Raw genomic sequence first — 14,958 nt, 5'->3', positions numbered from 1 at the left:
TGGTTTTTATAAGGTGTATTGGTGTATTGTATTATATTTTTTGCTAGTACTTTCTCCCGTGTACACTGACGTAAAGACGAGCTGCTGTAACAAAGAGTTTCCCTTCGGGGATCAATAAAGTATTTCTGATTCTGATAATGTCACAGCAAATATCGCGGGACATTAAAGCAGCAAAACTAAACACTGTAGTTATAAACTTGACAGGACAGAGGAAACAGAATGAAACTTTTAGCCTCTGAAATACATTATTTAGGCAGCTGTGATGGAGCTCAGGATTTATCAGCTTCACTCCAGTTTCACTGTATGATCCTAACTGCTCTGCCGGCATGTCGGGAGATTTACATGATCAAATCGTGCGTAAATGGCACAGCATCGCTGAGAGCTTCACCCTATTTCACCCACCTGCAACCCATCTGTTATTAATCAGAGTTGTTTTTATGACCCGGCCCACCAGATCCGCAGATATAACCGCGATCGTGCATCACTAGCATGTAGCCTATAGACGCTAGAACATGCTAACGCCACGTTCAACAGGCCAACCTGCATAATAAACAGTAAAGCGACATAAAAATGTCATAACATTTCCAAGTTTAAAGTTGGTAACATTAAGTTTAAATCGAGCAGCATCCATGAGGTGACCTGAAGTGAAACGAAAACTTCTCTCTAGAAATAAAAACGTTCAGGTCTCACGAGACGATTTTACTTCTAATGTGTGTTTGAGTGAATTGTTCCATTAACAGGATATTAGTTTAGATTTTATCTGTGGACTGTGTTTACTTTGGAGCTGGAACATCATTTAATCAATTAGTCGATTTTGATTCATAATTTTGAAAAAGTAATTTTTAGCCGTGCTAGCAGCGTGGCTCTGTGACACTGACTTCGCTTCATTTCTGTTCAAAGCAAAGACTTCAGACGTGCTGCAGAGACGCTTCACTGGACGGTTAAACTGAAAGCAGTGGCTGTGTGGAAATCATCGAAACGCTGGGGGAGGATTTTGAAAATGAGCTGCAGGAAAGTGAAAAAGCATTAAAGGATCAGATTACAGCTGTGTGGACACTTATTGATCGCTCTATTTGATCATGTGATCCCGACTCATGAGCTCGTCTAATCTGGAATTTGATCTGATTCATTTCCATCGACGCGCTGCAGTTTACTAACCGATAAATAAAATTACAACTGATGAAACTTTTGATATTAAAAGAATAATTTGGGGAAATTTTGATGTAATGAATTAATGATCACAGCGACCTGCTGCAAAGTACTGATGTTGACGTGAAGCTGTTTTTTTAGACGACTGTAGCAACAGCGTTTCTACTGTTAGTGATGATTTCAGAGCCATGACCTCGCTGTGTGTTTGTACGGCGTCGCCTTCTACCTCAGCGGCGGCGGCATGATGGCCGGCAGCCTCCGCCTCCTCCTCGCCGCCGTCCTGCCGCGAACAGGAAGCCCCCCTCCTCCTCTTGAGACCGAGCTCAGCAGCTGTACGGTTACCACGGCAACAGACACTGCCTCACCTGACTGACAGAACAAATCTGGATCCTGGATCTGAATGAAGAGTTTATGTTAACAAGAAGGTTTGATTTTAACGAATCAAACTTTACTTTTATTTTTTATAATATTTTTACTTGAAGAGATAAAAACGCACAAACAGAAATGTTGGATGAACAGCGAGCAGACGGAGCCTCACACACAGTTCGATGGTAAACAGATTGTACAGCGCCTTTCTAGTCTTCCGACCACTCAAAGCGCTTCACGCTACATTTTCACACACTGAGCAATTTGGGGTTCAGTGTCCTGCCCAAGGACACCGACATGCGGGCTGGGGGAAGCCGGGATCGAACCGCCGACCTTCCGATTGGTGGACGACCCGCTCTACCTCTAAGGCACAGCCATGCCGATTCTTCTTCTCAAAGGATTCTGGGAGATTTGTTCCTTGTTGCCTGGAAAACAAAACTCAGGGAGACAGAAGTTTTCTGAACTTTTTTAAACATTTTCAGTTCAGACGGTGTCGTCCCTCATTCGTCCAGGAGTGGTCCATCGTAGAAAAGGTTTCAGTCGTAGTCATCTGGACGCTGTTTTCAGAATCAAGACGTTTCGGTTTGAAACATTTTCAGTCCAGTTTTTAGTAAATGGAATTTAAATAAGCTTCTGTATGAAGCACACGGAGATAGAAAATGACTCAGACGCTGGTTCATCTTCTTTTCCAGCTTTGATTAGTTTTCCTGCTGACTGACAGTCAGGACTGAGAGAAGGGTTGGGAAAAAATAAAGTTAAAAACTGATTTGGATTTAAATTTGACTCCTTTCAGCCCAAGAAAAAGTAAACAATGAAGGACAAGATTTATTCTCTGCAGCTTTAAAACGGGTTCATATGTCTGAGCAAGTTTTCTGTAAAGAATTATGTAACTGATTTATTTGAGGTGATTCTGATTTAGATCCCGCTTGTCTTGAATTTGAAGCTGTGGTCTGCTCTTGTTTTTCTTATCGTTGGTTTTTGTCTTTGAAGTTTGAATTTATTTTACTTTGTACGAGTTGTTTTTATGATTGTTGTGTATTTGTCCTTTATTGTTATTCTTGTTCTGCCTTGTTTCTGTTCATTTAGATGTTGTTAGAAGAAAAGGTCCGTTCATGTTAAAGAAAAGAAAAAGATGCGGATGCACTTTAACGACATGATGCATCCTTTACTTTGTTTACAGGGTTAAGAAAGGAGCTCAACATGGAGGACTGAGTCTGTTTGGTTTTGTTGTTTTAAGGTGATAAACTCGATGTTATGCAGCTATTAGTTTACTAAGCATTGACCCCAAATCGCAGTCAGGACCTGAAGCTGTGTGTAAAGTATTTTCTGTCATCACATTACCTCTGAAAGGCCGCTGAGCCTCAAGAGGATAAAATGATGTGGGACGTTTCTCAGATTAGTTGAGCTACTCTACAGTTTACTGTTGTCAGTAAACTGTTATTATATTAAACATTAAAACACAAAGTGATGTTTCTGTTGATTCATAGTTCCTGATAATTAAAGAAACACAACAAAACTGATCTTTAAATTTTATTAGTTTATAAAAGCATCAATTTAAAAAAGCTTTAATGTCGACACACAGAAAGGTTACAGAAGTCCTCGCTGAGTCGATCAGAAGTATTGATCAGAAGTATTGATCAGAAGTATTGATCAGAAGTATTGCGTGGGGTCGATCTTTCTGTCGCACATCTGGACGTGGACATGTGAGGTGATTCCTGGGTAAACACTCTGCATGGGCAGCATGGTGCCGATCCGCTCCCCCTTCCTCACTGATCCAGAGGTTTGGATGGGATTAACGTAGAACAACTTGAAACACAGACCTGCAGGACACAAGACACGAGCTCGATAACACCGTCAATAACAAGTCAAGTCAAATTTTATTTATATAACCCAAAATCACAGATGACAATTTGCCTCAAGGGGCTTTACAGTCTGCACAGCAGACGACTGCCTCTGTCCTGAGACCCTCGATCCAGATGAAACTCCCCAAAAAACCTTTAACGTAAGTAAAAGTACTAACACACACTTTAAAAATACTCTGTTCCAAGTAAAAGTCCTGCAGTGAAAGTCTGAGAGTGTGATCAGGAAAAAGCCCTTAAAGCATTAAAGCAGTGCAGCGTCCCTGTGGCTGCTGTGCTGTTATATATTCTATCATCAGATTATTATTCCAGATCTGCACATCTGAGCAGCTGCAGCCAGGAAGTGATTTACAGGAAAAATGACTTCAACCGTCAAAACAGCTGCTGATTCATTTCAGCAGAACTTGTATAAACTGTTGGAGTTTAATTTATAACAAAACATCACATTTAATAAACTCTTCATGTGTTTTGTGTTTATATATCTTAATCTGTAAAGTAATATTTCCCTCTGAGATGTGGCGGAGTGGAAGTAGAAAGAGGCATGAAAAGAAAATACTCAAGTAAAGTACAAGTTCCTCAAATGTGTACTTAATTAAAGTGCTTGAGTAACATGGTTTAATGTTGCGTGTGATGGACTGACCCTCTCCTCTCAGGTTGATGCCGTTGTTGATGGCTGCCTTCGCGGGGTCGGTGTAGACGGTGACCTTTCCGTGGAGAGTCACGTCAAACGGAGCGTAGACGGCCGATCCGTCGCTGCACCTGATGTCCAGACCTTCGTGGTTCCTGTTCCCCCTGAAACACACGATCCAGCTGTTAACAGCTGCTGCACACCCGCAGAGATGTCAAGTAATCAATTATTTTCCAATCAATCCATTAATTGTTTCCCAGAGTCCAAGCTGACGTCTTCAGATGTCTCGTTTTGTCCGACCAACAGTCCAAAACCCAGAGATTCACTTTATAGAAGTGTGGGTGATAGAAAATCACCCACACCTGATAATGATTGGTGTTTTTAATTGATAAATGACTCAAATGATTACTTCATTATTATAAGTGTTAATGATGATTTTCTGTAGAGTGACTGAACGTTTCAGCTCCAATTTGAAAAGAGAAAGAAGGAAAAACTCAAAATGACAACAGAAAAATACGTCTTCACACATCAGTGAGAGTTTAAAAAGCGACCTGTGGATTCACCAGCCGCTGATCGGGTCAGAGCAGTGAGATCTCCACCACAAACTCTGTGCTGCCGATCATTCGGGTTTTTTAAACATTTGTTGTACAGCACACATTCACACAGCCACTTCCTGACATTACTGATAGCGACGGGAGCCCTGAGAGTGAGAAAAAAAGTCTCTGGTGATCAATTTTCTAAGTCTGATCTAAATAGTTTTCCTGTGTTTCTGACTTAAGAACAGGTGAATTTTTATTTCTTTTTTGCCAGACAAATGATCAAATGGCAAAATGTTTTTTTTTGCCTGTTCTTAAGTCATAAACACAGGAGAGAAAACTTAGATCAGACTCAGAAATTGGATCACCACAATTAGTTTTTCTCACTTCACTCCTCTCAGGACCCGAGACGGTGTCGTCCCTCATTCGTCCAGGAGCGTCCCATCGTAGAAAAGGTTTCAGTCGTAGTCCTCTGGACGCTGTTTTCAGAATCAGAATCTCAATTGTGAAAATGGTCTGAGAACTCAGAAATTTAAGCTACTCTGTGTTGCTTAAGCCCCGCCCTCAGGGAGGAGTCAGCGCCCAGATGACTACGACTGAAACCTTTTCTACGATAGATCTGACCCACCTATTCATTTACATTTGCTCGTTCTTTTTCTAATTAGTTGATCTGTTTCTCCAGAGCTTCAGTGTGTCTCTTCCATTGTTGTTGTTGTGAGAAGCAGATTAATAACAGAAAAGTCTGATATCCTGACTTAGTCTTGAGCATGGGTCAAATTCCCAAAACACTGGATCCTATATTTCCCATAATGCACCTGTGTTATTTTGTAGTGTTATTGTGTAGTTGCGTTACCGTCTGGCTCCGTAGTTTCCCGCTCCCCAGCTGTCCGACGTCCTCCTGCTGTTGTCAGAGTTTCCACTGCAGAGCTGACCGAACTTTACGCCATCACACACACACACACACAGCACAGCTGGACACACACACACACACACACACACACAGACGTGTTTTGATGTTACATTGGCTTACATTAATTACATTACACTCACCCTAACCTTTACCAAAAGTCTGAATCCTGACATTTACTCGTTTACCATGTGGGGACCTGGTGTTTGTCCCCATATGGGAGGTGCGTCCCCACAACGACATCAGTACATGTAAAAACACACACGGCAACGTTACTGACACACCTGCAGATAAATCTGAACACCTTTTTCTCACTTTATATTTTTTACCACAAAGAAAAGTTTGTTCACAGTAAAACATTTTCTCTCGCTGCTCTTCTGTCCATAATTCATTTAACAGGTTTTGTCCTTTTATTGATTTTAAACAACTGTTTTATTGTTTGAATAATGACAGTATGGAGAGAATCACAAATGTTCAGACCCCATTCTGTAAAATCAAACAGGGAGAATGCCAAACTTTGCTGTTGATCACAATGAACGAGGTGCTAAATATTGACAACTAAGCAGTAGGATTGATAAGAATTAGAAGTTTTAAGCTTCTGATTCGTCCGTTATAATCAGGATGAACTCATCAACAATCGCAGCAGCTGTTTCAGTTTCTCACCCAGCAAAACAACGACACGTCTCATCTTCAGATCTCACAGTTTGATCCAGATAAACAGTTTCTTCTGTTCCTACTGATGCTTGTTTCAGGCTTCGCTCAGCCTTTATAGAGGCTGATGTTCCTCTTTCAACACAGTGGAAAGTCCAGTGTGACTCAGTTTAACTGGAAGGAAAAGCAGCAGCAGGTCCAGATGTTCTCAGGCTGCAAACAAACACTTTGTCTCTGTGATTTTTATTATTTCACAATGAAGAAGACGACCTGCTGCAGGACGGGATGTTGAAACAAACCTATCTACTGTATCGACTCACAACCAAACTAACAGACAGAAGCTGCAGATTCATGTTTTCATGTTACATAATGAACCACAGAGACTCGCTGTCTGTGTTGACCAACAGCAAACAGCCGCTGTTTACCTGTCCTCACCTTTATCTGACCTCCAGACAGTGGTGGAAAGTTACTAAGGGCTGTACTTAAGTACAGTTTTGTTGTACTTGTACTTCTCTTGAGTATTTCCATCTTAAGGTACTTTCTACTTCTACTCTGCCACATTTCAGAGAGAAATATTAAACGTTTTACTCCACTACATTTATCTGACAGCTGGAGTTACTATTTACTTTTCAGATTACAATCGTATAAAAGTATAAAAATATTATATTGTTAAGCGTTGAACTAAAGTTCATTCATCCCCGGGGGGGAAACTGCATGTCACAGCAGCAGTAGTACAAAGAAAAGTGCAAAACAATGTCAAACACAAGCACTAACATAAAAGTACAAAAGTAAAAAGGCTTTTAAGCGCGTGCGTGCATGCAAGTGTGCAAATTGCAGCAAGGTGTGCAAAATTAATGTAATTATAAGTTAAAAGTTAAAAAGATGTTTTGCACTGTGCCAGAAGTTGGAGAAAATATCATTATGTGTCCAGTACGACCTCAGCGGCCTCACAGTCCGATGAGTTGAACAGTTTGACGGCCAGCAGCACGAATGATCTCCTGTTCCTCGGTCAAACACTTTGGGGGTTTAAGTCTTGGCTGAAGACGCTCCTCTTCTCCACCAGCATGTCGTGGAGGGGGTGGGAGATTGTTCAGGATCCTAACCAGCTCGGACAGCATCCTCTTCTCCGTCACCGCCTCCAGAGAGTCCAACTCAACTCCTCCTCCAATCACAGAGCCGGCCTTCCTAACTAGCTTGTTGAGCTTGTGAGCGTCTCTCGGCACACGGCAGTATAATAAATGGCGCCGGCCACCACAGAGTGGTAGAACATCTGCAGCATCCTGTTGCAGATGTTGAAGCCTCCGCAGGAAGTAGAGCCGGCTCTGGCCCTTCTTGTACAGGCCCCTGTGTTCCCAGCCTGTCCAGGTGCACTCCCTCGATTTATAGGAGTGAACCACCTCGACATCCTTCCCATGGATGGATACAGGGGTCAGAGTCATCAGGGAACGTCTGCAGGTGGCATTTCTCCACGCTGTAGCTGAAGTCAGAGGTGTACAGAGTAAACAGGAAGGGGGAGAGGACGGTCCCCTGGTCTAAACAAGGGGGGTCAGTTCCAGTGTTGGGCTCTGGGATTGGGATGTGAGGGGCAGGGCTAGGAGTGGAGGGTGGTTGCCGGGTGAGTTGAGTTCCCAACAAAAACGTCCCAATTTGTGGCCTGAAACCAGCCCCTCAACGTCTCCTGCCTGTCCTGGCGGGGCTTATAATGTGGCAAGAGATCCGGTTGTGATCAGACAAGTGGGGGGAGGGCTGTGGAGCTGTACGCTTCTTGGACATTAGCAAATCCAGTGTTTTACTGTCTCTGGTGGGGGTTAGGGTTAGTTAAGTTTCCCAGGGGGTTGGTTAAAGTCTCCAGAGACCACCATGGGGGCACTGGGGTCTGTGACGGAGTGGATGACGTCACAAGCCTTTCTTTTAAAAGTCTGATATTTTTTAATAATATATAATTCTCAAGTTTTCTAACTCGTGAAAAAAATAAACAAGACTGTCCATTACTGATGCAAATACTGGAAAATGATTAACATAAAACCAGAGCTAATAGAAGAAGTGTGGAGAACAAGCTGCACTTTATTTACTCACCTTTTATTTGTTTTAATTCATTAATTCAATTCTCTTTTTTGACTTCTTAACTTTTGCAGCTGCTGTGAGTAATTAGAAATAAATAACTAATACGTTGATAAAAAGACAGAACTGACTTCGTGTTCATTACAGGACATTTCAATTAATTAATTCTAATGAATTGCTGTCGTAACCCAGAGCGTCTTCAGTCAGCAGGTCAGCTGAAAAACTGTGGTGAAAACTGGTGAGAATACAATTCAGCAAAGTAAAGAGTAAAGTTTCCAATAATAAATTAATATTTATGTGGGTTTAAATTGAGCTTCTCTTTCACGGAAAATTTCCCGCAAACACCAAATTTATTGTTTAGAAACTTTCTAGAAAATTGTGTAAGGGTTAACCTTCGTTTTCACAATGATGAATTCTGTACAAACGTGTTGTTTATTGTTTTATTTTACTTCATACAAGACTAAATTAAATAAACTAAAAAACCACAACAATTAGAACATTTTTGTCCTGTTAATGTTTCTCCAAAAACCTTCATGAACAAAGTCAAGTCTTTTGTCTGCAGTGGTTTTTATCCCTGAGAGCTCAAACAGTATGTTGATGACTCTGTAGTTTACCTGAAACACACACATATTTAATGTGACCACTGTTTTAAACATTTACACAAACTTGAACAAATCGATACAAACATCGACGTTATCTACAAAGGTCTGAAATGGTCACCACTGCAGCTAAACATTTAATCTCATAAATTCAGTCGTAGAAATCGAGTTTCTGTGAGGAATAAAAACATTCATGTGGAATAAATTTTATTAGATTTTATAAATGGAGTTCCACTAAGCTCAAGTCAGCATGTTTTACAACAGTTTTACTGGCAGCTGACCAGCAGGTGGTGCTGTTTCACACCTCTGTGTGACTGAGGTTTCTTTCACACCTGTAGTAGAGAAATTATTCAGTGTTGTCTTTTATTTCTGGTCTGTTTCTTTTTACAAACAAACCAACAGGCGTAAACATGATGTCAGACTGACTGACTCGCTGATTGGACAGTTTTGGTGATCCTGCATCATCAGCTCTACGTGGACCCACAGAGGTAATCGTGGTGACTGACAGCAGGTATTGATCTTCTCTGGAGTCACCAAGAGTTCACCAAGAAATGACTAATTATCAGCTGTATCAGTCCAGACTGGAACTGGACCTCATCTGTTATAAATATATTAACAAACGTGTAGAAAGGGTTACCATGGTCACCATCTAGCTCTAGTATATCAGGCTACACATCACTTATACAGATCAGGAGATCGCTTTCTTAACAGCTCAATCTATCAACAGTAGTTTAGGTTTTGAATTCGTCCTAAAATCACATATCTACTCTCTCACAGCCCTGTAGTTAGTCTGATTGCTTTCACACCACAAATGAGCCACCAGAGTCTGATTGGAAGTGGACTGAAACCGGTCTCAGGGTGTTTTCAAACCTGTGTTGTTTAGTCCAGATGAATTAGACTCCGGTCGGTTGGTTGGTATGAATTGTCTCTGCAGATCTGGACACAACAATCTTACTCGTGTGCAGACCAAAACAACCACACTGAGACTCTTTAGAAGACATGGTCTTGGTCTGGTCAAGGATTCTGGAGCGGGTTCTGGAGCGACCTCGATCTGACCCGACTACAAGGAGTACTCTGTAAGTTTGAGCTGAAGCCAGGTGAGCTTTTCTGTTCTCAGTTCAGTCCTGTGATGTTTGGCGTCTGTAATGAATAAAGTTGAAGCGTCATGTTTTGTCAGTTGAGCGTCAGTCCCTCGCTGACGGGCATGTTGATGTGGGCGGTCAGCAGCGGGGAGCTCTTCCCCTCGTGCAGGACGAACACCTTGATGATGTCGGAGATGCCCTTGTCGCTGGTGCACTCCACAAAGGTCTCGACGGGGTAGATGAGTCCGGGCACCAGCAGGGGGATCCTCATGTACGGGTTCCTCATCCTGTACAGGCTCTCATCATACAGGAAGCTGATGGCCAGGTTCATGACAGGCCGACACGCCGCCGTGTTCTGGATGTTAAGGGTTAATTTGAACGACGGGCCCAGGCCCTGCACCACAGCGTTCATCTTGAGCGGTTCGGTGAGGCTGGAGGACATTGGCGTCAGGCTGGACTCCAAGGCCTTGACGTAGGCTTTGGCGGAGGCCAGACGCAGGCGGCTCAGGTCCATCTGGAAGGCGCGGTGCATGGCCAGGCCGTTCTCGCGCTCCCTCATTGTCTGGTCCACGTACAGCTTGGTCTTCTTGGGCACGTTGAGGCGGATGCTCTGGGCCAGCGGCGGCCCTGGGGCGCTGTCCCTGTCGTCGAAGACCGCCGTCCTCTTCAGGATCTTCACCATTAGGCCCCCTCCTTTGGTGGTCATGATGAGGGTCCCGTCCTCGCGCCCGTACCGGCCAAAGCAGATGCTGGTGACCATGTCGGGTGTCTTGATGGTGCACAGGAGGTTCTTGTCACGGTACAGCTGGACCTCACAGTTGGCCAGGCCGACCAGAACCGCCTGGAAGCCCCTGGTGGGGAGGTCCATGGCAGCCATGGTGGTGATGGGAGCGGAGAGGACGACCTTCCACAGCTTCTTCCCCTGAAGACACAACAAGAGAAACACGGACAGTTCACTGTTTTTAGCCTGTTAGCAGTGCGGTGCTATCATGTTCAATTTCTATTCATTTATATATATAACAGCAATTCATAACAGAAGTTACCTCATTGCACTTTTCCTATAGAGCAGGTCTAGACCAGACTCTTTATAATGTACATGTCTGTCCGTCCTCCACTCCTCTGACTTTCCATCTAGCGCCACCATCAGGTCGACATGTTAACGTGTCCAACACTTTGGTTTCTGACCGAACACCTGCAGAGCTGCTGACGCTCCCATCAGCCTCAGCTGCACTCTGTGTTTTCTGCTAATTAGCTAATGTTAGCATGCTAACACGCCAAACTAAGATGGTGAACATGGTAAACATTAACATGTTAGCATTGTCATTGTGAGCATGTTAGCATGCTGATGTTAACATTTAGCCCAAAGCACCACTATGTCTAAGTACAGCCTCGCAGAGCTGCTAGCATGGCTGTAGACTCTTAGTCTGTTTTAATCTCTTATCAGACTCATTTGCTTAATCATCTTGAGAAGCAGTAGAAACACAAACAGGACTTTTCATAACTCATTTTGCTGCTGAGTTTAGTTCTTGGGACTATTTGGTCAAAAAACGGGCCTCATTCGTCCCTCCTGAGCTCCTCTCAGGCTCCATCGTCTTTGTCTTAGTAACTGACCCAAACTCCAGCCTTCAGGACACTTCTCTGTGGTTGCGGTTCAAAGAGTTTCCTCCTCAGACTTCATTTGTCGTCAGAAATCTAAAGTGTATCATCGTGTGAGCACAGTTGTACCTTCTGTGAGAAGCCCTGCAGGCTCTCGTCGGTGCAGCCGACCACCACGTTCTTCCCGACTCTCACCAGACCCACCGGGTGAGACGACAGCTCGATGCAGTACTTCGGTTTGTCCGACTCCCTGAAGAGCAGCAGCACAAACATCTGTCAGGTCTGAGTCTTATTTCATGTGTAAACTTGAAATTCAATTTGTTTCAGTAATTTTCTAAAATCAGATCAACAGGATCAAATAAGGGTCAAAAAGGTTTTGAGTTTCAATGCCTGTGGTTGTATATCAGCCTTCGTAAATCTTCATCAGCCGTCGACTCCTGTAACGTGTTGAATGAGGAGGAGGAGTGCAGGTGAGTTTCCCCTCTCTCAGTCAGGTGTGTGTCTCACCTGCGCAAAATGTAGATGTTGCCGTTGCGACACGCCACCGTGATGCGAAACTCCACGTCGAACTGACCCGTCACGTCCATCATGGTGGGAGCAGCGGGCAGCGACATCTTCAGCAGTCACACGGACACGTTTCAGTGTTTCAACAGCAGCTTTACAAAAACACTCTCAACACAAAGTCCAACTTCAACTAATGTTCAAAAACAGCTGGTCACTAACAATATTGAGGGGGTGAAATTACCTGTAGCCTACAACAACAGCTGACATGATAAATTCAGCATAATGTTCATTTCCACAGCTGTAATTCATCAGTACAACAGCATCACATCATACTCACCAGTCTGCTCAAAACACTTTCTGTTTTTAATAGAAAAACAGTTTCATCCACTTATTCATTCCAGTTCTTCCACTTTATTGTTTTGCCCAAATGTCAATGAAACTCAACGGAGTAGATTTTGCACATTAAAAGCTTACCAATAACAGGTAGTGGGTAAAAGACGACAGCCTAACATCAGCCAGTTTGTGTTGTGGAAATGGACACCATACTTTACCAAGACAGCAGGTAGACAGGGAGGAAGTGTTGAGTTTGCAGTAACTGGGAGGCAGGAGAAATTAGAAAGAAAGAACTGGTTCTCTGCCATTTAGGTAAATAAATCTGCCGTAAATTATTTGAGAAGTAGATTAAATAGAAAGGGGCCGAGTATTGAACCCTGTGGTACTCCACAGGTCAGGCTGATCTGCTTAGAAGTAAAACTGGTTCTATCCTGCCAGTAGGACCAGTTCAAACCAGTTGCAGTTGTCCAGCCTGTCCAGCAGTGGTGTGCGATGGGAGTTCACCTTGGAGAGGATGATGAAAGCTTCGGGGTCGAGGACGTAGACGTCGCTGCTCTCCGTACCGATCACCAGACAGCTGACGCCGTCGTCGTCAGCCGTGCTCTTCTTCAGAGTCCCGATGCAGGTGATGACGGTCTGAAACACAGACGAGGACGGTCAGTGTGAGCGAGGGCCGGGTGGCACTGCCTTACAACAATATCACCATATTTATGTGATCTGGTTATTTAGACTTCTGATAACTGGCTGCACCCCCCTCATGTGATCTCTGGCTCTGTTTGCACTCAGATCTGCTGTGGTGCCATATTTTTCTGTTACCTTCTTCGTACAACGCTTACATGTTACCACGGTAACCACCTCCACACTCTCTACGTCGCTCCAATGTTACATTCACTCTCAGTCGTGCTTGTTGTCATCAAGTGAATCGATCAACACATCGAGACATCACGATACGACAAATCTGATCACATAAATCATCAATAATTATACTGATATTATCGTGAGCTTTACCTGCCGTCTGATTGGCTGCTGCTTGTGCAGGTGGACGAACTCGTCCATGTCATTGGTCTCCAGAGAGAGGAACCTGAGCGAGCGGACGGACAGCGGGACGTCGGCCTTCTTCCTGATGCTCTCCAACATCTCCTTCAGGGTCAGAGGGTCGATCTGACCCTCCCTCACCTGCTGCCACACGTCCTGACCAATCAGAGCACAGGTACAGTCAGCACGCTGTCTGAACACATGGTGGAAATTAAAGGACGATCCCGCTGTTTCCGCTCCTAACTACAGCTCCTGTAACACAAACTGACCATTATAAACTTTGTAAGGCAGAGCTGTCGGACTGGATTGCATTAGATTGGGCCGGTGAAGTCTAACTTGCCTAAAACTGGCTTTTTGTGGAGTTTTATTTTGTTGATGTAAATCTGAGAAATACAGATGTGACAGAGTTTCTTTATGCTGCTCGGTTTTAACCAACTGTAACTAATCAGTGATGAGACAAACCATCGTGAATCAGCCAGTGTGAGGGGTGTCGTGCGTGTCCTGACAGAAACTCAGACCTGCTCCAGTGTGTTGACCTCCAGGCCGGGCAGCGTGAACTTGAAGTACGGTCGGAGGTTTTTGTAGACGTAGATGCAGGGTCCGGACGCCACGGCGACGGCGGGGATGCGCGGCTCGTGCAGGTCCATGAAGAAGGCGACGAGGCCGGCGGGCAGGTCCAGCAGGGTGCTCTCGCTCATCAGCACCGTGCCCCGGTACACCTTCAGCTTCATGCCCGACGAGCCGGAGCCCAGGTCCCCCACCACCAGCCGACTCTCCCCGTCCCCGCTCAGGTCTGCCAGGTCCACGCAGGAAGAGAAGGTGTACAGACCCGCCACCGGGTCGTAGTGAGCGTCCAGCCACTTCCCACCGTCACCGCTCGACTCCGCAGACGACATGATGACAGCGGGGGGGAGTCTGACAGGAACACCTGCTCTGCTGTACAGGTGAGCAGACGTCAGGATCAGGACTGGCAACAAATTCTACACTGAGCCATAATAATCAATAGAACATGAATGAGAATAAACTGTATTTAAACTAGAGGAGAGTAATGTAGGAACTCATGCTGACTGATCTTATTAACCTTCATGTGTTGCAAGTACGAGCTCTAAAATACTGAACATGCATTAAATATTCAACGCAGGCTTTGATGGATTACATAAATGATACTTTATAAAGTGTACGTCATCATAATGAGCTTATCATTTCCTAAATGCACTTTTGTTTTTTCATCTTCAAATGAATCAGATGTTTGGAGTTACAAATAGCAGCTAGTTATTGATATTATTTCACATTAGAATATTTACATATGTATATATATATTTACATATGTATATATATATATATATATATTACACTGAATAAATAATGTGACTATTAATAATTTATTATTGCCAAGAACCAGGGCTTTAAATTTGAGTCTTAACACATTTATACTCTTTTTACAAACGTGCTCCTCTGTCTGGGTATGGATATATGAGTATGTTACAAACAGTATGAACAAATCATTTCAAATCATGTTTCCTGTGTAAAGTCTTCATTTGAAGAGTGACTGCAGCTGTCAGATAACATTAGTATTGAGTCCAGTGCTCGAGTGAATGCAGTGCGTTGTTTCCGCCTCTGTATTAAGGCTGCAGCGGTGTTATTGATCCCGG

The 14,958-nt window shown here is 43.8% G+C and overlaps 3 protein-coding genes across 4 annotated transcripts in view; 1 reads left to right on the top strand and 2 right to left on the bottom strand.

The window, feature by feature from the left end:
- LOC122867428 (microfibril-associated glycoprotein 4-like) overlaps positions 1-14,958 on the top strand; it is a 439,962-nt gene that overhangs the window by 368,235 nt on the left and 56,769 nt on the right. The gene's annotated exons all lie outside the window — the stretch shown is intronic.
- lect2.1 (leukocyte cell derived chemotaxin 2, tandem duplicate 1) lies at positions 3,033-6,375 on the bottom strand. The gene is made up of 4 exons (XM_044178247.1): positions 6,109-6,375; positions 5,392-5,509; positions 4,015-4,166; positions 3,033-3,335 (listed from the first exon to the last, which is right to left on the bottom strand). The coding sequence occupies exons 1-4, from the start codon at positions 6,131-6,133 to the stop codon at positions 3,166-3,168; spliced, it is 465 nt and encodes a 154-aa protein (XP_044034182.1). The 5' UTR covers positions 6,134-6,375; the 3' UTR covers positions 3,033-3,165.
- bbs1 (Bardet-Biedl syndrome 1) overlaps positions 8,584-14,958 on the bottom strand; it is a 6,851-nt gene continuing 476 nt past the window's right edge. The window contains exons 2-7 of one of the 2 annotated variants that reach the window (XM_044178195.1): positions 13,825-14,239; positions 13,280-13,462; positions 12,776-12,907; positions 11,942-12,048; positions 11,564-11,684; positions 8,584-10,760 (exon numbers count right to left, since the gene is read on the bottom strand). In XM_044178195.1, the coding sequence (XP_044034130.1) occupies positions 9,930-10,760; positions 11,564-11,684; positions 11,942-12,048; positions 12,776-12,907; positions 13,280-13,462; positions 13,825-14,202 (1,752 nt within the window). In that variant the 5' untranslated portion in view covers positions 14,203-14,239 and the 3' untranslated portion in view covers positions 8,584-9,929. Of the gene's footprint in view, positions 10,761-11,563; positions 11,685-11,941; positions 12,049-12,775; positions 12,908-13,279; positions 13,463-13,824; positions 14,243-14,958 lie in introns of both variants that reach the window. The other variant, XM_044178194.1, reaches the window with a different exon arrangement.

Source organism: Siniperca chuatsi, linkage group LG20 (assembly GCF_020085105.1).
Source record: "Siniperca chuatsi isolate FFG_IHB_CAS linkage group LG20, ASM2008510v1, whole genome shotgun sequence".
Taxonomy (NCBI): domain Eukaryota; kingdom Metazoa; phylum Chordata; class Actinopteri; order Centrarchiformes; family Sinipercidae; genus Siniperca; species Siniperca chuatsi.
The sequence above is the reverse complement of the archived record's forward strand: the minus strand, read 5'-3'. Positions and strand labels throughout refer to the sequence as shown.